The sequence below is a fragment of the Choloepus didactylus genome, chromosome 15 (assembly GCF_015220235.1).
Source record: "Choloepus didactylus isolate mChoDid1 chromosome 15, mChoDid1.pri, whole genome shotgun sequence".
NCBI lineage: Eukaryota > Metazoa > Chordata > Mammalia > Pilosa > Megalonychidae > Choloepus > Choloepus didactylus.
Genome location: NC_051321.1, coordinates 82,584,982 through 82,607,686, shown reverse-complemented (window position 1 = coordinate 82,607,686; position 22,705 = coordinate 82,584,982). Strand labels below are relative to the sequence as shown.

Here is a 22,705-nt window from a genome sequence, read left to right as displayed (position 1 = left end):
CCTCATTTTTCTGCTCTGCTTTGGCAGATTCTGTGTTGTAAATACCTTCTGTCTCCACCTCTACCCGCCCACATTCACCTCAGCCTGTTCCATTCTACTCCCACCAGGCCACTGAGATTACCCTTGTCAAGATTACCCAACTTTGGTGTTACCTAATCTAGCGGGTGCATCTCTTCCTCCTCTGATTTAGTATCCCTTACATTCAACATATCAGACCACTCCCTGCCTCTGGAAACAGCCTCCTCACATACCTTCAGTGACCCCTCACCTGGTTTTCTAACCCACCTCTCAGGCCGCCTTCGCAGCCCTTTTTCCTACCCATTCTTTAAATATTGGCTTCAATCCTGAGTCCTCTTTGTTCTTCCTCTTCGTTGGCTTTTTCTCTTTTATTGGTGCTTCATTGGACCTGTCTGGATCATCACAAGCACTTCCAGGTTTTTAAATATCTATTTCCTAATCACTCCCATGTATATCTTCACCCTAGTTCTCTCCTCCAAGTTCTAGTATTCAGGTATCTAATTGTGCTACCTGGATGTCTTAAAGGTATCACATACTTAAAAATACCCAAAATAGACTTGTTTTTCTATCCCCACTCCCAAACCTTGTTCTTCCCCTTTCATTTACTTCTCAGTAAATGATACCACCATCTACCCAGTTTTTAAAACTAGATAACCTGGATATAATGCTTGAATCCTTCCTTTTCCCCCTATCTTCTATGTCTAATCCACTGGCAAGTCCTATGGTTTTCATCCAAAGCTTTGTCACAACTGCATCCAGTTCCTTCCCTCTCCACTGCTGGATTCTTGGTCCATGTTGCTCCACTGGGGCACAATTGGCATTTCAGGCAGGACAGTTTCTCACCACACAGTCTGTCCCAGCTTTGCAGGGTGGGTGGCACCCTGAAACCCGGCCACTGTGACGCCCTGAAAGGAAGTCGGTGCCTCCTTCTCTAGAATCTCAGGGCCCAGTCCAGGCCCCCGGTTATCTTGCTTGTTATCCTCCTGTCCATTCTCCACACAGCTGACAGTGTGGCCACTCCCTTGCTGAAAACCCTTCTCCTCTGCTGCTGTTCTCTCCTTTGCTTGCTGTGCTTCGGGCACGCTGGAGCTCTCTCAGTTCTTCAGACACTCCCATCTTTTTATCTCCCCAAGGCTTTCCCACCACCCGACTGCACAGGCTGCCTCCTTCCTGTCGGATCTAAATGCTGCTTCCTCAGAGAGGCCCTCCCTAATGGCCCCCTTTATTCTCTCTCATAGCACCCTGTTTCCTCCATGTGTGCTTCTTGCAGTTTGTATTTACTTGCTTATTGTCTTACACAAACAAACAAACAAAAACCAATGTATTTTTTGAGATATTCTCCAGGTGCCATAAAATTCACCCATTTAGGCCATTGTCCCGGCCGGCGGGACGTTCAACGGAAGCTCCAAATCCTGTGAGGGAGGAATGGTATAGGACAAGAGACGCGAGGAACGACAGCAAGACAGGTTTCTGATCAAGCTGCAAAACTTTATTGAAGAGGCAGGGTATATATACCCTAAGGTAGAGGGAGTGGCTAGTATGAACGGGTGGCGGCCTAGGATTGGCTGCTGCTGTTGCTAGGGCAGATGGCAGATGTAAGGCTAGCACAGGATTGGTGGCTACTGTTGCTGGGATAGAAGGCAGGTAGTAAAGCTAGCACTCTAGATGTGAATCTTAGGCGCAAACGGCTATCACTTCCATAGAAGGCTGAGGGCAACTTAAACTGTTGTTACATCAGCCCTAGCGGTCATGTTGCATATCTCCGGCATCACTGAGGGTGGATTTTATACATGCTACCTTAATCGTCCCCAACAGGCCATACAATTCAGTGGTTGTAGTATATTCGGGGCTTCTGCAGCCATCACCACGACCTAACTTGAGAGCATTTTCATCCCTCAAAAAGCAGTCATTCCCTATTCCCCCAGCCCCTGACAACCACCAGTCTACTTTTTGGTTCCATAGATTTGCCTGTTCAGGATGTTTCATATAAATGGAGTCATACTATACGTGGCCCTCTGTGACTGGCTTCCTTCACTTAGCATAATGTTTTCAGGGTTCATCCATGTTATAATGTGTATCAGTATTTCATTCCTTTTTATTGTGTAATAATACTTTATTGTATGGATATACCACATTTTATTTATCCATTCATCTGTGGGTGGATTTTTAAAGCTGGATACCTGGATATAATCCTTGGTTGTTTCCACTTTCTTGGCTTTGATGAATAATGCTGTCCTGACCATCAGTGCACAAGTTCTTATTTGCATCTGTTCTCTTAGGTGGAATTTCTGTGTCCTGTGGTTAACTATGTTTAACTTTTTGAAGAAGCACCAGACTTTTCCAAAGTAGCTGCACCATTTTACATTCTCACCAGCAGTGTATGAAGTTTCTAATTTCCCCACATCTTCATTCACCACTTGTTATTATCTGTCCTTTTGGTTACAGCCATCTTAGTGGGTGGAAGTGGTGTCTCTCTAGGGTATTGATATGTGTTTTCCCGATGACTAATGATTCTGAGCATCTTTTCATGTATTTACTGTTCATTTGCATATCTTCTTTGGTGAAATGTCTGTTGAAATCCTTTGCCCAGTTTTCAGTTGCATTGTTTTATGTTTTTGTGTTTGGATTGTAAAAAATTATTTATATGTTTTGGATACTACTCCCTTCCATATATGTGATTTGTAGATATTCTCTCCCATTCTGGGTGTTGTCTTTTCACTTTCCTTGTGGTACCATTTGCAGCACAAATGTTTTTAATTTTGATGTAGTCCAATTTATCTATTTCTCCTTTTGTCACTTATGCTTTTGCTATCATCTCTGAGAAACCTTGCCTAAGCCAAGATCCATGACCTATTTTGAATTTTTGTATATGGTGTGAGACAGGGGATCCAACTTCATTATTTGGCACATGGATAATCAGTTTGTTGAGAGGACTCTTCTTTCTCCATTGAATTGACTTGACACCTTTGTTGAAAAACATATTGTCTTTCTGTCCCACTAAACTCTTGGTCTGTCTTGTTCATTAGGGTGTACTCAGGGCCTAACATGGCACATGGTGCATAATAGATATTCAGAATATATTTGTTGAAAGGAGGGACAGATAACCTTGAGAAAGAGTATAGCCTGAAAAGAGGAAGGGACCTAGAATTATCAGGAGGGTAAGGAGAATGTAGATTTTTAGGGTGGTAAATAGGTAGTCATCTTTACTCTTGTTATACTAAATTCTCCTGCATCGATGAGTCTGTTTCTGAATTCTGTTCTCAAAAAATTTACTTTTTAAAAATTAATTTGTTTTTAATAGAGGTAATATCTATGGTAAAAATGCAGACAGTGGAGGAAAGTATAAAATAAAAAGTAAAAGTCTCCTTCCCCATCCAAACCCCCCCCTTCAGTGCCAACTCCATGATTGCTGTCAGTGTTTTGTATATGCTTCCAGTAACTAAGTATGCTCCTACTGTTAGAAACAAGCATTATACATTAAAAACGCTCACCCATTTGTGGAGGAGAGAAGAATTTATTCACGATCTTGCAAGAACGGACGCACAGCCAGACACATGGCAGGCATGGCGAATGATAGAACACAGCGAAAATTTATATTCCAGGCCTAACACAAGTCTCTCCCCTGTTTCTCCATTGGCTGGATACCCCAGAGGGTACAGTCTGTCCAAGAGAGCTAACTAGCTCGCCTTTGGGATTGTAAATTGTACAGCCTATCTGAGAGAGCCAACTCGAGGCTTACATCAAGGGCCCTTTCCTCCTCCCAACCACAGAGCCCGTTTGAGCCAGCCTTGTTCAGCCTCCTTTTTTTCCCTACTCCACACTGCCTTTATGTGAAAGCTAAACTGAATCCTTTCTTACAATACCAGCACATGTATATCCCTTTCTTTAAAAGTACATACATAAGATAATATCATTCAAATTGTTTTGTTCATATTGTTTATTCACTAGAGTATATCTTGGAACTCCTTCCCCCGATAGTACTTATAAACCTTCCTCATTCTTTTTTCACAGCCACAGAGTATTTCATTGTATGATGTTTATACAGTTCCCTAATTTGACACACAAAGGTTTATTTCTGATAAAAAAGAATCCAATGGAAAAAATAACTGGAAATTATGATTGTGAAAAATGTGATGATCAGCTTTATCCTTATTTCTAAAAATAATTCACAGAACAGTATAAAATAATATATCTGGTTTTATCATATCAGTATCTGAAATTTTAAAATGAATAGTGAATAAATAAAATTTTATTGTTTATTATTTGAAATTCTAAAAATAAAAACTTTCCCTTACTTTCAGAACATCCTGGAATTGTTTCAGGAATTTAAATGAACCCTGCATAAAAATCCAGTGCTTTTTGAAATTATATTGCATTTAAGCATTTCTTTAATGTGAAAATCTTTCTGAAGGTCATGTGTTATTTACTCTTTTTCAGACCAGCTTTAATGACCGTACTTGATGGAAGACAAAAGATTTGCATCCATGTGGGATCAGAGCTGATAGAGAAGATTCTTCGCAACATTTCTCCTGACTGGCTCAACAGAGTTATAGGTAATATATCAAATGCTGAAATTGTTCTTGATGAAATCTTAATTTCAGGAGTATAGATGATTTATTGTGGTACTGAACAAATGCAGGGTTCTCTCTCTGATGTGCCTAACAGGCAATCCATGACACCCGGGTTTCAGAGAGAGAAAGCATTTATTGCTATACCCGAAGCAGGAGATCAGATGACCTATCGGCCCAAAAAGATGTCTCCCCCAGGGTTTTTAGGGATTCAAACGAGGGGGGATGGAGTTGTTACCATTACAATATCAAGTCAAAGAGGGCAGAGGCCAGGCTAGAATGACCATTATAATAGTAAGGATAAACAGGGCTGAGACTAGGTTGGAATAACCATTGCAATAGTAAGTATACACAGGGTAGAGACTAGTTGAGTTTCAGTAATTTCAGGCATTAACTTCTGGCTATTCTACAATATAGAAAGAAAAAACATCTATGTAATGATTCAGTAATCATAATCATTTGCTAATTCTTAATTTCTTGGTTACGATTGAAACAGAAGGAACACTGTACTGCAGGTTAAGTTTTTTCTGTCAATATAAAAAGAATAATTTAGGTTCAGCAAAACACAAGGCTATGTATGTTGAAGGTAAGACTTGCTCTATACCTGTCTCAGTACATGAACAGAGGGAAGCTCCCAATTTCTCCTTACCCTAAATTTCCAATTTGTAAGCAAAAACTAGACCCTAGTTTCATAATAGTTCAGTGAATTAATGATAGTCCACTGTCAGTAGAATGGATTTGCAAGATCTTCAGCTATGATGCTGGGGGTAGTTAGTGGCCAAGAGCAAAGGGAAGACAGTCTACTTGTGGGATTAGCAAACTCCTTACCTGTCCTTATTGCTTCAGGCTTTAAGAGGATGAGCTCATGCGGTTCTGTTGATTGCTGTCTTTATATAGTGGGTTTTTTGTTTTTTGTTTATTTTGCTTTTTCGTATGTCTAGTAATTTTTACTTGAATGCTAACAATTACATATAGAATAATAGACAGATGCCTCTTTTCTAGGCCATTATTGGGGGCAAGGGCTGGGGGAGGATTGAGTCAGTCTTGGATTGGGGTTTTGTGATTGCCATGGTTATTACTTAAGCTCACCACGGGCTTCAACTTCCTCTAGCATTATCTTGTTTATGGTGGGGAGAGGTTTGCCTGAGAATTTTCCCCAGGATTCCTGATCTACCATCAGCTTTAGCCCTCACTCTGCACTTCTGCCTCAGAAAGGGTTTCTCTGCAGGTGCCGTTCCCCCAGTTGTAGGCTTCTGATAGTTGTTATTCAGTACATCCTAGCCTGGGGGTTGGGAGGAGAGATTCTCTTTGATTCTGGTCCAGCCTTAGGCAGGCCCCCTGTGTCTCTGGGTGTGACACTTCCTCAGTGACCCCACCCATCCTGCCTGCAGCAGCCATGCTCTGCCTGTACCTTTGGTGGGTTTTGTGTGGGATTTTCCTGCCCCTCCCCCAGCAGTGAGTGATCACTAGTGGTTTTGATCCAGGATGATTTCCTGCCCCTCCTCCAGGGAGAGAGGGATTTTTCTTCTACCTTTCCCCCATCTGCAATGGGTCTTCCCCTGTGGGGATTTACTGCCCTTCCTCCAGTAATTTAAGGCATTTATTCCACTGGAGGAGAGGTCCTCTGTGCTTTTCCGGTGGCCCCTGCTCCCTCCTCCAGACTCTCTTGGATCTTGTGCCCTGCCCCACCCCCACCCCCGGCTGTGAGCATCTGGAGGGGTGAGAAGAGCTGCGTGGAGGAGCCTGGGAGTGTGTGAACTCCCCTTCTGGCTGGGGTAGTAGCCTACATTTGGCTTTTAGCAGTTCATTAAAAGTCTAAATAAACTCTTCTGGCTGCTCGTGTGGTGGACCTGCCTTCTTCCCAAGATGGATATGTGTGCACCTGCTCCTGTCCTGACTGTCCTCCGAGGCACGGTCTTTCTGTCCTTCCTTATCTGGGAGGCTCCTTTGTTGCTGCAGGCTGTTGACTCTCTTATGGGTTCAAGAAAAATTATGATTTTGGAGTTTATTCAGTTTTTTCTTGTTGTTAGGATGGGAGTGACATTCTGTCCAGCTTCTACATCTTAATTGAAAGCCTCTCTGTTCTCTTGTATTCATTTTCTTTGTTTCATTTTCATTCTTTTGGCAATTTCCATTCCATTTCTCAGTGTCCTTTATTACATTTTCAGTCTCATTTCTTCATTTTTTTTTTGCACAATGCAAATTAATGTCTGTTTTCAGAGAAACGTTCTCATACTAAGTAGACTTCTGTGTTTTGCCCATTCGTGAGAATTAAAGTACTTCTTGGCATTAATTGAATTGTAACCATGAGGGAAAATGTTGGGTGCTGAAATCACTCAAGGCTGGTTATGAAGTGGTCATCCGGGTTTTCCAGATTATCACTAATGTTGATTACTCTTTTAGCTAACCAAAGTGAAAATACAACATTTTAGAATAATTGTAGCAAATTCTCACACCCCCTGAAATATGTCATTTGTGTCATTGGTCAGAGAACTAGTGCAGTTTGAGTATAGTTGTTCGTGCCTTTTTGTTCTAATAGTGAACAGTCTGCTAAATAACATGCTTAGATGTCCTGAAAACATGGCAGGAAGAATATAGCACAAATGCAAATGGTTCATTATATTGATTTAAGAAGCTAATAGCTGTGCCATGATAGGAAATGCTGTCAATCTGGAAAGTGCATTATCTGGGTCTTCTTTTCATGTTCAGCAAGAACTTCATGTCACTATTGTAGAGTACCTTAAACAACTTGTACCAGAAAGAGAAGGTAAAGGAAGAGGAATTTTAAATGGGTTTGGGACTTGAGAAATGAAAGGAAGTGATGAAAGCCTTCACTGTGTGTTTCTGTTGACTTGGAAGGGAGTGTAACAGCTGTGTGTGCTTGTGCTTCGTCTTCATCAGTGCCTTCCTCGGGGATCACCTATGGGATGGTGGCAGCGGACTTGCTACACTCCTTGTTGGCAGTCGGCGGGACGCCTTGTACACTGGAAGTTCAGAGCCTTTTTGAGTTAGATGAAAACAGCTACCCTTTGCAAGAAGATTTCTACCTCCTGGATTTTTATCCTGAAAATGTAAAGTAAAGTCTGGAACTTAACGCCTTTCCCTGAGATCAGATGAAGAAATTGCAGGCCTTTCAAGGAAAAATGTACTGAAATGATTTGTCTTTTGAAATAAATCAATGACAGGGCTTTTGCCCTGGGTTTTTAAGTGAATGCATTTTACAAGTAGAATTGTGCTAAATATATAAATTAAAACTTTTTTTTATAATAAAATTCTTTTAGTTTTTTTGTTTGTTCATTTGTCTGTTTTTGTTGTTTTTAATTGCATTCCCTTGACCGATCTCTTTCTGTCTTTTGGAAAAACAGTGGCAGCTCCCTTGGAAATAAAGGTTCAGCCATTCACTCACGCTGTTTGGTCCTGAGAACCAGGATGCTGACAGAATACATTTCCTCAGGAACCGTGTTTGTGCTATCTCATAAACACTCAGTCCTTTCCCTTATTCCTTCTTAACTGTACTATCAACATGAAATAATTTTCCTGATTAGAACTATAGATGATAATGGATTTTAGTTTGTATAAACTTGATGTTTAGACAAATTGAGGCAAGCATGTCTTTCTGATACCGAACAAAAGTGGGGTTCTCTGCCCGATGCTCATAACAGCCTGTGCTGGTTTGGATATATTATATCCGCCAAGAAAAAGCCATGATCTTTTAATCCAGTCTCCTGGGATATTGGGATTAGGTTGTTTCCATGGAGATGTGACCCACCCAACTGTGAGTGACACCTTTGGTTAGGGTGTGACCTCTGATTGTTTCCATGGAGGTGTGGCCCCGCCCATTCACCATGGGCCTTGATTAGTTTACTGGAGCTTATAAAAGCTCACAAACACAAGGACCTCAGAGAAGCTGCAGCCAAGACTGACACTTTGAAGATGCTCAGGAGCTGAGATGAAGCTGGAACACAACCTGGGGTCAGCAGATGCCAGCCATGTGCCTTCCAAGCTAACAGAGGTTTTCTGGACCCATGGGCCTTCCTTCAGTGAAGGTATACTTGTGTTGATGCCTTCATTTGGACATTTTCATGGCCTTCAGACTGTAACTTTGTAACCAAATAAACCCCCTTTATAAAAGCCAGTCCATTTCGGGTATTCTGCATAATGGCAGCATTAGCAAACTGGAACACAGCCAACCCATGACACCAGGGTTTCAAAGAGAGGAAGCGTTTATTGCTATGCATGAAACAGGAGATCAGGTGGCCTATCAGCCCAAAAATCTGTCTCCTGAGTCTAAGGAGTTCAGGGTTTTATGGATTCACGCAAGGGGAGATGGAGTTATTACCATTACAGTGTACATATAAACAGGGCTGAAACTAGGCTAGAATAACTGTTATAAGAGTATACACAGGGCTGAGAATATTTGAATTTCAGTAATTTCAGGCACTGACTTCTGCCTATTCTACAATATAGAATGGACAGGCATCTATATAATGGTACATTTATTAATTCTTAATTTCTCTGTTACATTTCTATAAAGAATCATTGAAAAAGAAGGAAATGAGATCATGTTCCAACACATTAAAAATGGAGGAACAGAGTCATATTGTTAATTCAGTTCTGGGAGTTGAGTGCCTTACAGAATTTATTTACTAACAAACATTTTGCAGTTTATTCTCTCATTGTTATTGCAGAAGAAGCTCTTATAAGATGGCACTCACCAATGAGGAAATATAGAGTGGTACTTAACCTGTAAGTTTGAAGTGTGCTGGGTTTTAATAGATTAATTTAATAATATTGCCTGAAACATTAATAAATTCATGATGACATAAACAAGTTTAATTTATTGTGAGTTTGATGTGTGTGTGTGTGTGTGTGTGTGTGTGTGTGTGTGTGTGTGTTTTGGTTCGCTGAAATTGTTTTCTCTAATTCAGAATTTTTAACCTGGCATCCTTAATAATGGGCCTCAGGAATTTTGTGATCCTCTGAAAAGTTAACATGCAAAAATGCATGTTGGGGGAGGAGAGGAGTGGGGGGGGGTGTGCACACACAAAAGTACATTTAACTGTGGAGAAGGGTCCATAGCTTTTTTTTTTTAATTGTGGAATATAACATATTTACATAGAAGTGATAACTTTCCAAGTGCATTTAACAAGTAGTTAGCAAATTTCAAAGAATGTTGTGGGTTACAGTTCCACAGTTTCGGTTATTTCTTTATTGTGAAATATAACAAATATATGCAAAAAGTTGATAACTTTCAAAGTATGATTTAACAAGTAGTTATATAGGAAATTTCCAAGAATGCTTTGGGTTATAGTACCATAGTTTCAATTATTTCCTTATTATGAAATATATATACAAAAAGGTGATAACCTTCAAATTACAATTTAACAAGCAGCTATAGAGCAAATTTCAAAGAACATTATGGGTTATAGTTCCATCATTTCTGTTCTTTCCTTCTAGCTATTCTAGTACCCTAGAAACTAAGAAAAATAAAATTATATAAAGATTCAGTATTCATAATCCTTTGTTAAATTCCCATCTTGTCTGTTGCTACCCCTTCCTCTAGTTTAATCACTTTCCCCATCTTCAGTGATGTCAAGGCAGTGACCACCCTAACTTGTTCATGTTGAAAAGGGGTGTCAATGTTACGGGAAAAGGGGACACATCTGGTTGCTGTTCTTGAAGAGGCTGTTGCCTCTGGGTTTTGGGACCTAGCTGGCACAGGAGCTCTCTGAAGGATTTAAGTTTCTGAAGAATAAACTTAGTGAGTGAAACTTGTATATAGTCCATCTGAGGGCCTGTAGCTTTTAATGAATCTTCTCAGAGGGGTCTGTGAAAGAAAAAACAGTGAGAACAAGTGCTTTCATTGGTGAGTTTCTTCATGAGTAAGATAAAGGGATTAGACCAGAATGATTGCTGAGATTATGTCTAGCCAACTAGTAAGGTGGGTACAAAGAAACAGTTGTCCCCATTTGGAGTCTAGAAAGACTGGAAATCAAACAAAATCGTTAACTCTTCTGGGTAATTCCTTTGATGGGTAATGGATGCAACTGGAGCTGATGCCTTCTGATCTGTGCTCTTTCAGCCATAACCACAACTTGAAACCGATTTGAAAAGCTGATTTGAAGTCTGCTCCCACAGAGAGCTAGTCTCTTGAGTTTGCTCTTCCCAACTTTGGTCCCAAGATGTGGCCTAATCCCTGTATCAAATAAAACAATCTCCCGGAACAGATACTTCTTCACACTCTCTTGGGATCTTGGGGTGAAGTCTTTGAATCATGTCAAGTGAGACTAAGAATACCAGGTCACATCAGCATCTCTTCACAGCCTTTGGTGTTTATATCTTGGGTTAATAAATGTATTTTCACGAACCTTTAATTTGACTGGAAATTAATCCTCCTGGCCTGAGGAATCCGACCTACTCCCAGAAGTTATAATCTACCTAATTGGGATCCAGGGATCCATAGCTCCTAGGTGTATTCATGACCTGAGATGTACAGATAAGTATATTTAACCTACCTGTATCAGTTTCTTAGGGCTACTGTAACAAATTGCTACAACTAGATGACTTAAAACCACAGACGTTTTTTCTCTCACAGTTCTGAAGGTCTGAGGTCCTACTCAAGGTGTTGGCAGGGTTGCACTTCCCCTGGGGGTTCAAGGGGAGAATCCTGTCCTTGCCTCTTCAGGTGGTTGCCGGCATCCCTTGGCTTGTAGTCGCAGCACTCCAGCCTCTCTGTGGTCCATTGCCTCCTCCTCTTCTTTGCATCTTACTTATAAGAACACGTGCAGTTGCATTTAGGGATGACCTGGATAATCCAGGATAAACTTTGTAGATACTTATCACATTTGCAAATAAGGTAGCATTCATAAATTCTAGGGATCTGACATGGATATCTTTTGGGAAGCCATTTTTTGGCCTACTACACTACCCTGTAGTGTGTTCATAAGACTTAATTGGGTAGCCTAAGAGTATCAGCCAATCCAGCAGTCCCTATCTGGCAATCACAGGTTTGGCCTTTTAGCTAAACCTCATTCTTCATCTCCTGATGAGTCACCTGAGAGGGATGCCCTTCTATCTTTGGAGAACCATTTGAATTTGATTTTAACTTGGTTTTCCCAAAGCTATGGTTTCCCTAACAGCCACTAGAGGCATTCACCTTTCTCTCTACTAATGAGATCTGTGCTAAATCTCCCTTAATATCCTGGGTTGTTTGAGGGGGAACATCAAGTGGGGTGACAGAATTGGGCAGGCCTGCAGCAAGACGTGGCCTACCCTGCAGAGATTTGCTGAGAGCCTACCATGTGCCCGTCACTGGAGGTGCAAAGACAAACAAGAGGGTCTGCCTTTGGTGAGTTCATGGGCAAGCTGGGGAAGAAATAGCCAAGCAAAATTTTATCAGTGCCAGGATTAAACCTGTATGGAATACAGACCAAAGTCAAAAGAGGTAATAGGAAACATTTATCAAAACTTGGTTGCAAGTGATAAAAACATGACTCACGATAGCTTGAACAAAAAGAGGAATTTATTGGTTCACGTAAATGAGAGTAGTAGCGGCCTAGGTCGCTCTTGAATCCATGGGCCCAAGTTATGCCACCTGGTTACCCCAGCTCCCTAATCCTCTCTATTCCTACTCTTCTCTGTCTTCTTTGCTTGCTCTGGTTTCTATCCCCTCCCCCTTCCTTTCCCTCCTCCCCTGTCCTCCTTCCCCTCCTTCCTCTTCTCCTCCATTCTCTCTCCCCTTCCCTTCTTTCCCACCTCTCCACGTGGTGGAAAGGATGGTGGTAGTAAACCCCAAACTTTCTTTGTCCTGGTGTCCACCCAGCAAATTTCGTGGAGGGATTCTGAGTGGATCTGCTTAGGTTACTTCCCTCCCTAGGGCCGGGGTGGGCAGGACACGTATTGAATGGCTAGAACCACCTAGGAGGAAAGGGGACCCCTTCCTTAATGGAAGCTCATGTCCATTACAATGGAAGAGGCTTCATAGAGGAAATGCTTAAACAGTGTCTTTAAATATGAGAGAGTGTGCAGAAAAACAGGGTGCTTGGCATAAAATAGCATAGTGTATTTGGGAAAGTGGAGGCTCTTGAGTGGCTCTAAAACCTAGAAGCTTCCAGAATGCATGGGAGAGACAAGACCCTGTGACAAGGGCAATTCGTCTCTAAGAGACTCTCTTACTCATAAAGCAATGGGTTTTTATCTACAGGTTAAATCTGGTACCAAGGACTTCACTGAGGTGCTGTCCCAGTTCTCCAGCCACAGAGCAGAATAACTCCAAGTGCTGGCAAACCGAAGACAATTCTTTCAAATCCCAGAGTACATGAGTTGCCATTGAGGTTTGGGCTTCAAAACATGATTTGTTATGATTTAGATCGAATCTGAAAATGGAATCTAAAGGTACCCATGGTCGGAGCTGAGATGGCAGCATAGAGAGGAGGGGAAGCTAGTTAGTCCCCCTGGAACAACTAACAAACAACAGAAAAATGAGTAAATAACCTGGAATAACTGTGGGGAGACAAACGTGACTGTCCACTCATCATACACCAACCTTGAATTGGGAGGAATGCCCGAGATCGCAGCATAAAATGTGTTGAGTAAAAACTGCAGACCCAAGCTGAGAGCCGAGAGCCCCTGTCACGGAAGCCTCGCGGTGCTAGAGAGCAGCACGCTCTGAACAAGCAGGTATACCTCAGCCCAGCTCCAACTGGGGTTTGAAAGGTACCCACGGTAAATTTGCTATGACACTTCAGTTTCTAAAATCCACATTCATAAAGCAGATCATCAGAGCCTTTTATTCCATGAGCTGATGTGCAAATAGAGTAGATAGTTCTACAGAATTTTGATGTATTACTTTTCTTCACAGTGACCATAAGTTATCATGTTCCCCAGAATTCTTACTCTGATCAGAGGCCATAAGTTTAAAACCACTAGGATTGCCATCATTTAAAACACACATACACGCAGAGAGAAAATAAGTTTTGATGAGGATCTGGTGAAACAAACCTTCATAATTGCTGCTGGGAATGTAAAATGGTGCAGCAACTGTGGAAAACAATTTGGCAGTTCCTCAAAAAGTTAAACATAGAATTATCATAAGACCCAGCAATTCCACTCTTAGGTAGGTACCAAAAAGAGTTGAGGACAGGCACTCAAACAAATACATGTACATGCATATCCATAGCAGTGCTACTCACAATAGACAAAAGGTGAAAACAACCTACACGTCCATCAGAGGATGAATGGATAAATAAATTGTGGAAAATTGTTCAGCCCTAAAAAGGAGTGAAGTTCTGATACATCCTACCAAATGAATGGGCCTTGAAACCACTATGCTAAATGAAAGAAGCCAGAAATGGAAGGTCACACGTAGTCTGATGCCATTTGTATGAAAGATCCAGAATAGGCAAATCCGTAAGAGACAGAACACAGACTGGTGGTTGACCAGAGCTGAGGGGAGAAGGAAATGAGGAGTAACTGCCTAATGGGCAAGGGGTTTTCTTCTGGGATAATGAAAATGTTTTGGAACCAGATGAAGGTACATAGCAACATACATGGGTTATAATTATTTTACAGCTCCACTAACATTTGCCAATCATTTTCATTCTCAGCCATTCTAGTGGGTGTGAAGTGGTATCACATCGTGGTTTTAGCCTGCTTTTTCCTGATGACTAATGATGTGGAGCAACGTTTCATGTGCTTGTTGGCCATCTGTATATCTTCACTTGTGAAGCATCTGCTTAAGTCATTTGCACATTTATTTTATTGGGTGTTTATCTTTTTACTGATCGAATATATGTTCTGGATAAAAATCTGATGTGTCTATTAATATTCTTGAAGTATCTGTTCAGCTGACCATAAAGATTTGAGAAGAAAAAGAAAAATATACTTGTATGAATAAATCTTAAATAAATTTAAATGTCACTATGTTAAAAGACTAGAATATGTACCCAGAAATCAACCAAAATATATTAGTAATAAATTCATTATATAGAACATAAGTTTACAAAAATTCCGTTTTATTAGTACATACTAATAATGTACTATACATATAATAAAATAATCATGGTTATAATAAAACCAAAAACACTACAAGTTCAACTTATTCAAAGGAAATGATTAGAAAAAACAATCAGTGAAAAACTATAACAAACCCCTACCCAGTTGTAAAGATTTACTTTGCCCAGTCAATTTAATATTAACCAAAGTTCCTGAAGGATGAAGATAGAAGTTGATAAATTGATTTAAAAATTAGTTGAGAAGAATAAATAGGCAAATTTTTTGTTAAAATTTAAAAAATTTAGGTTATAAAATGAGGGCAAGCAAACAATGAAAACATATTGTAGCTCAAAAAATAATAAAAAAGATGGTTTTGGTGTTTAAAGCATATTAAAGGAAAAATCACATTAGACACCAGTACGTAAAAAAATATGCTAAATTATTTGAAAGTGGTCAACAAATTTTAACAATGGTCATCCTAAGCAGCTAGGAACTGCCATAAATATTTTACTTGATGAAATGTGGAAAAATTCCTTATGAAAGCAGAAACAAGACAAGATGTCCATTATCCTCATTCATATTCAGCACTTTTCTGGTGCTTCTAGCAGGAGTAATAAAGCCAAAACAAACAAACAAACAAATAAAAAGAAATTTAAAAATATAAGGATTGGAAGGTAAAAAATAAAACTATGATTGAATATGGAAAACCCACAAGATCTACAGATAAATTGTTAGAACTAGTGAGTTTAGCATGACTACTGGGTACAAGGCCAATATCAGAAAACAAATTTTATTTCTGTATATAAGCAAGAGTTAGAAGATAAAAAGTTTAAAACAATACCATTCACAATAGCATTAAAATGTCAAATGTCTAAGGGAAAAATCTAATGAAAGATGTACATAACATGAGAGAATATTATTTAGGGAAATTTGAAAATTGAAATTTGAATAAATGGAAGTCTATACGGTGAGCACAGATCAGAGAACTCAGTATTGTGAGGATGCCAGTCCTCTCCAGAATTGAATCATATGCAATGTAATCTTAATCAACTTTACGACAGATTTCTTTGAGGGGGAGTGTGTGGTGGGAGTGACCTAATCGGATTCTAAAATTTATATGGAAATGCAAAGTACCAAAATAGCATACTCTTGGAGAAGAACTGACCTAGTAATTGAATCATGGTGGTACTGGAGTAGAGATAGGCAAATTGACTGAGGCAACAGGCCCAGACTCTAACATATGTGGAGTGTGGTGGATTGAATTACATACCCCAGCAAAGACATGTACTTAACCTTAATCCACGTTCCTGTGTACCTAATGCCTTTTGAAGATGTTATTTTTAGCTGAGGTGGGGCCCAACTGAATCAGGGTGGGTCTTAATCCTTGTTACTGGAGGCCTTATGGAGAAGGAACTAGAAGCCAGGAGTCAGCGGAAACTGGAAAAACAGGCACAAGGGGAGACAGAGAGAGAGAGAGAGAGAGAGAGAGAGAGAGAGAGAGAGAGAGAGGGAGAGGGAGAGAGATATCACCATGTAGTGAAAGGCAGAGATGCAAGCCAAGGAACCCCAAGGGTTGCAACAAGCCAGCCCTAGAAGGCTGCTGACCTGGGAGAAAGTGTGGCCTTCCCAGCGTTTTGATGTTGGACTTCTAACCTCTGAAACTGTGAGCTAATAAATGCTGTTGGTTAAGCCAACTCATTGTATGGTATTTGTCATAGCAGACTGGCAAACTAAGACATGGACACACGATTTGTGACACAGGAGAAGCAGCAGACCAGTGGGGAAAGGATTGTGTTTTTCAGTAATTGGTGCCACAATTGAATATCCTTATGGAAAAGGAAGGAAGAAAGGAAGGAAGGAAGGAACGAAAGAAGGAAGGAAGGAAGGAAGGAAGGAAGGGGGGAAGGAAAAGAAACTTCAACACTATTTCACAACTTACACAAATGCTCATTTCAAGTACATGGTAGATCTAAATGTGAAAAAGTGAAATAAAACTTCTAGAAAACAACAGGGGAATATCTTCATGATCTCAGGATATGGAAAGTCTTCTTAAACAGGACACAAAAGCACTAATAGAAAAGAAAAGATTGCTTTATTTGACTACATTTAAAAAAAAAAATTGTTCATCAAAAGAAAACATATAGGAGGAAATCAACCAAAAATATACTAGTGACTGAAAAGAAACACAGAGGGGGGAGAAAGCACTTGCAATACATATAATTGAAATGAATTGCAAATCAATCAGAAAACCACAAATAACCCAAAAGAAAAATGGGCAAGCACGGTGAACAGGCACTTCACAAAGGATGAAACCTAAATGACCAGTTAACATATAAAAGTTGTCCACCTCGGCAGCCGGCAGCGGCGCGGGGAGGCGGCGGCGGCGCGGCCGGCTTGGGAGCTGCCTCGCGCGGCCGTGGGGGCGTCGCTGTCGTGGCCCGCGGCGCCGTTCAGGCTCGGGCTGGGCCCGGCGCGGCCTTGGGGCTGCCCATGGGGCGCGAGCGGCCGGGCCGGTGACGCCGGGCGCCCATGGACGCCGCCGCGGAGCCGCTGCCGCCGGTGATCTACACCATGGAGAACAAGCCCATCGTCACCTGTGCTGGAGATCAGAATTTATTTACCTCTATCTATCCAACACTTTCCCAGCAGCTTCCAAGAGAACCAATGGAATGGAGAAGGAGTCCCTTCAGATTGTTGATGGTCCTTCAGAATGTCCTGGAAGCAGAGGTTGGGAAGGAGACATTTCCTCATTAGACTCTCCCTTACAGCAGAAGACGTGCGGTCTTACCAAGAGCTTTCTCCAGCCTGAGTGCCTGTGCTCTTTTCTTAGGGACTATAAAATATACAGAAAGATACTATTTTAAAATTGGAAGGAAAAAAATAGATGGAATAAGTTAAAAACAACAACAGATCACTAATCCCAGTAGCCCTGTTATATGCTTGTAATTGTTCGTCTAGTGACTTATTCAGAGGTGCTAGTTGATGTTGAATAGCTTATTGGAAAACTTATTTCTGATAAGATTGGATATTATTTGTAGAAACTGTTTGGCTGTTGACTTGTTAATGAAGGCAATCTGATTTTAATGAGGATGTGCCAGTTTGAATGTATTGTGTCCCCCCAAACACCATTATTTTTTATGTAATCTTGTGTGGGCAGATCTATCAGTGTTAATTAGATTGCAATTCTTGGAGTGTTTCCATGGAGATGCGCCCCACCCAACTGTGGGTGATGACTCTAATTTCCATGGAGGTGTTGACCCACCCATTTAGGGTGGGTCTGAATTAAATTACTGGAGCACTATATAAGATCAGAAAGAAGGAGCAAGCTGCTACAGCCAAGAGGGACACTTTGAAGAAAACACAGGAGCTGCAGATGAGAGACAGTTTGAAGACAGCCATTGAAAGCAGACTCTTGCTCTGGAGAAGCTAAGAGAGGACAAATACCCCAAGTGCAACTAAGAGTGGCATTTTTGAGGAATTGCAGCCTAGAGAGGAATGTCCTGGGAGAAAGCCATTTTGAAACCAGAACTTCGGAGCAGACGCCAGCCACGTGCCTTCCCAGCTAACAGAGGTTTTCCGGACACCAGTGACCATCTCCAGTGAAGTTACCCGATTGCTCCTGTGTTACCTTGTACGCTTTATGGCCTTAAGACTGTAACTGTATAACCAAATAAACCCCCTTTTATAAAAACCAGTCCATCAGAAAACATGGTGAGAGGGATGATGACTCACCAATATGGACTAACTAAAATGTGTAAACTCAGAATTGAATCTTAGAACATAGCCTAATGTGGACATAATTATTCTAATAGTCCCTAGATTGTAAGCTCTTACAGCAGTTAACTCTATCCCTGAATTGTAATGCCTGTCTCTAAACTTTGAGATGCTGATCCCCTAGCGTATAACCTGATTGGTCTCTGGAACAATGCGTATCTCTGAGACACCTGAAACTCAGAGCTAGAGCTCAGCAGATATGAATGTCAGTAGTAGTGCATATGGCCACTGTCAAAAAAAAAAAAAGCTGAAAAAGAGCCCAGACTTCAATTAGTGTTATGAATGAAGCAGGTCTGGTTAAGACCAGGGCAAGCCAGGCCAAAGGGTAAAGGTTGAAACTGATTGTGTTTTAAAACTTCAACTTCCATATGAGACCAAGGGAAATGATATCTATTTGGTACAGGATCTAAATTTTCTAAACGGTACAACTCTACAGTCGATTTGTTCAAACACCACAATTTCATGGAACTTTGAATAGGAAGTGAGATACGGTAGGTTAGTATAGGCTGGAGTGAAATAGTGACACATCCCAGAGTAATTTGGGCAGATAATAAAAAATATATTTACAGCCTCCCCCTCCCCAGCCCCAAGGATCTGGGGGAAGTTGCGGATGTGTTGGACATCCTCACCTGGACTGGTGTTGATGTTGTCACAAACTTTGGGACTGGCGGTTTGATGTGCTGAGCCCTCGATCATGGGACTTGCCCTTATGAAGCTCGTTACTGCAAAGGAGAGTGTAAACTTGCATGTAGTTGTGCCTAAGAGTCTCCCCCTGAGCACCTCTTTGTTGCTCAGATGTGGCCCTCTCTCTCTCTAACTGAGCCATCTCGACAGGTGAACTCGCTGCCTTCCCCCCTACGTGGGACCCAACTCCCAGGGTTGTAAATCTCCCTGGCAATGCAGAATATGACTCCCGGGGATGAATGTGGACCCGGCATCGTGGCACTGAGAGTATCTTCTTGACCAAAAGGGGGATGGAAAATGAGACGAAATAGTTTCAGTGGCTGAGAGATTTCAAATGGAGTCGAGAGGTCACTCTGGTGGACATTCTTATGCACTATATAGACAACACCTCTTAGGTTTTAATGTATTGGAATAGCTAGAAGTAAATACCTGAAACTACCAAACTCCAACCCAGCAGTCTGGACTCCTGAAGACAATTATATAATAGTGTAGATTACAGGGGGTGACAGTGTGATTGTGAAGACCTTGTGGATCACACCCCCTTTATCTAGTGTATGGATGAGTAGAAAAATGGGGATAAAAACTAAAGGACAAATGGGGTGGGATGGGGGGATGATTTGGGTTTTCTTTTTTCACTTTTATTTTTTATTCTTGTTCTGGTTCTTTCTGATGTAAGGAAAATGTTCAGAGATAGATTGTGGTGATGAACGCAGATAGATTGTGGTGATGAACGCATAACTATGTTATCATACTGTGGACAGTGGATTGTACACCATGGATGATTGTATGGTGTGTGAATGTATTTCAATAAAACTGAATTTAATAAAAACAAACAAACAAACAAACAAACAAACAAACAAACAAAAAAAAGTTGTCCACCTCATTAGTCATCAGAGCCACTCAGATTAAATCCACTGAGATAACTTTGCCTACTGAAGAGAACGGCTGAAATTAAAAAGACTGACAATACCAAGTGTTGACAGGGATGTAGAGTGATGGGAACTCATGTACACTGCCACCAAGAACACTCAGTACAACCACTTTGGAGAACCGCTTGGCTTTATCTACTAAATTTGAAGATGTGCATGCCCTCTGCCCCAGCAACTCCACTTCTAGTTTTATACACCGCCCCCTTCCCCAAATTTATGAAACCATGAGCACCAATGACCTACACGTACACACAAGAAGAACAAATCTCAAAACAAAATGTTGAGCGTAGGAAGCCAAACACATGAAATAATCTTTTCTCTGATTTTCTACAAAAACTTTAAAAAGTCTTTAAAAAATACACAAAAACCATAGTGTTGAAGGCTGCATGGGTAGGTGGTAAAAACTATAAAGGAAAGCAAAGACGTGTTCACCATAAAGGGTCAGGTTAATGGTTATTTTGGGTGGGGTGGGAAGAGGAGTGAGCGGGAGGGGCGCCAGGGAAGAGTCTGGAAGGCCGGGGTACAGGCTCTCAAGTGATCTCCTCTCGGCTCCGAACCCCTGCATCACTGTCACCTGCTCTGCAGAAACCTGCGGACCCCACTCGCGCGTCCCTCTTAGAGCAGCGCGATGCCGAGCGCTGTCAGCAGGGGGCGCTGGCGGGACAGCGCAGCGGCGGCCGCTTTCCCTGCAGGTTCTGGAGGCGGCGCGCGGGGGGACGCCCGGAGCTGCTCCGTCCCCGCCACGCGTCCGGAGCGCGCGGGCCCCCTGCGGCTGTCGCGTCCCCAGGGCCCTCCTGACCAGGACAGCGCGCGCTCCAGGCCCGCGTCCGCACCAGCGCGGGGCTCCTGCGCACCCACCCCCCGGACGTCGTCTGGTCAGGCTTGCCAACCAGCAAACCAATAAAGGCATGTCATCAAAAACAAAGGACTGACGGGCATCAGATCTGGTCACTCGCCAGATTTCAGTTCATCAGCAATGGAGACGAACAGGTACTTGACACAGAAAGAGGTGCAGAGAGGAGGGAGGGAGGAAATAGGCAGAAATGCCTCACCAGCTGCTAAAGCTGCACCAAGAATCTAACAGGCATGCCGGAGTGCTTTAAGGGCCCCTCCCCAGGCCGCGGGAGAGTGAGGACGCTTCAGGTCGGCTCTGTCTTTTATGAGGTCCCTCTGGCAATAAGTAACAAGAATGGTAACGTTTTGGGACATCCAGAATCTGACTCAGAGTTCAGCTCTACCACCTCCAGCTGCCGGGGCCTGAGAAGCAGCATAGCGTCCCACATCCTCACCTCCCTCTTCTCTAAAGATGGGGGTGGTCCCTCACCCCTGCTGTACTGATTTAACCAGGTGGTGGCAAAAAGAGCTAGCACAATTCCGGAGAACTAAGAAACACACCTCTTGAAAGAAAGCTAAAAGTGGGAAAGGAAGAGTGATTTGGGCAAAATAATTTCACAGTTAAAAACTAAGGAAAAAAGCATAAGAGGGAAATCTTATAATCCATCTCCATGACAGCATGCTAAATTCAGTTTGCCCATTCAATCACCAAACCTGCTTTGCAGGTAGCTTCTCCCTGTCCCTTGGATAAAATCTCTGCCAAGTCTCATGACTTTCTGATCACTCTCGGGTAACAAAAAATTTCTCCTTTAAGTTCCGATTATGAAAACAGCCTCTGTCCAGGACTTAAAATGTTCCCTCTCATGTAATAGTCCAAAGTTCCAAGTTCATTGAAGCTAAAGCGTCCCCTTCCCTCCTGCCCCCACACCTAGTTCATGTCTGCATCAGGCTGCAATATGAAATGAACATGCAGCTTTTCCTTCTCTTTTTTGTGCTTCTACTTCTCCTTCCCCAACTTGCTAACAGTGGTTTCGATCCCTCCTTCCAGAGCCCGAAAGAAGGAAGACACTGAAGGGGGCAGGAGAGGCTCTGCTTGGAGAGTACTGCAGTGGTTGGAGAATTCACCTGGATCCAAGAGCCTCGCCCCTCTGGAGGCCGAATGCCTGTGGTTTCCTTGACCCAGTTTTGCCAGAGAGTGGGGTTGGCACACAGCACCACGGCCCTTTAGTGGTCTTTAATAGATTTTCTGGTGATGGAAGTCTAGAAATTATATTTCCCAGACACACTTGTGAATGGGGTTGCAGACTTTGCCAAATGTGAGACTAGAAAGCAGAGACAAGGTAAAAGGAATCCTTTCTTCCTTTGACTCTGAACTTATAACAGCTGGTACTCACAGTCTTTTACAGTAATCTGGGCAAGGAATTCCATAATGAAAAATAGAAAATGCATAATTAGCAAATGGCTGTACAGATGCCAGGCCACCATCGTTATGGGATGCTAAATTGGCAGCAGTGCATCCAGCAGTGCATTCACTGACAGTGGGGAAGCCTCCTCCGTGGTGACAAGCAGACAAGCAGAGGCTCTCGCAGTGCCCCATCTCTGGGCATCAATATGTTACGCTGAATTAGCCACCCAAGTTCTTCACTCCTCCCTGGAGCGACGGAGAGTGCCATGGAATTTTGCAGCTCCTCTTAGAAAAAATCAAGGGGCGAGAGGTAAATTCTCTAGGCAGACCCACCGTTGACTCAGATATTGGTGTTATCAGACAAAGACTTAACTGGCAAAATGGAGAATTTCATCAAAGAACTGGAATCTAAGAAAAAATCAACTGGAAACTAAGAACTGAAAAATGCAATAATTGAAAATAAGTCAATATATAGATTAATTACATATTAGACTTAGCAG

General features: G+C 42.0%; 2 protein-coding genes and 1 long non-coding RNA gene across 3 annotated transcripts in view; 2 read left to right on the top strand and 1 right to left on the bottom strand.

Annotated features, from left to right (window-relative positions):
* The window catches only part of LOC119510931 (shieldin complex subunit 2-like), a 98,170-nt gene extending 90,392 nt beyond the window's left edge, over positions 1-7,778 (top strand). Inside the window, 2 exon segments of the mRNA XM_037805353.1 lie at positions 4,456-4,571; positions 7,488-7,778. Coding sequence (XP_037661281.1) covers positions 4,456-4,571; positions 7,488-7,666 — 295 coding nt within the window. The 3' untranslated portion in view covers positions 7,667-7,778.
* LOC119510937 (annexin A8-like protein 1) overlaps positions 1-22,705 on the top strand; it is a 261,425-nt gene that overhangs the window by 166,797 nt on the left and 71,923 nt on the right. Inside the window, exon 2 of the mRNA XM_037805363.1 lies at positions 5,815-5,819. The gene's annotated coding sequence lies outside the window, so the exon portion shown is untranslated. The remainder of the gene's footprint in view (positions 1-5,814; positions 5,820-22,705) is intronic.
* LOC119510939 lies at positions 16,655-22,108 on the bottom strand. The gene is made up of 2 exons (XR_005212073.1): positions 19,917-22,108; positions 16,655-16,926 (listed from the first exon to the last, which is right to left on the bottom strand). It is a non-coding gene; the product is annotated as an uncharacterized LOC119510939 (long non-coding RNA).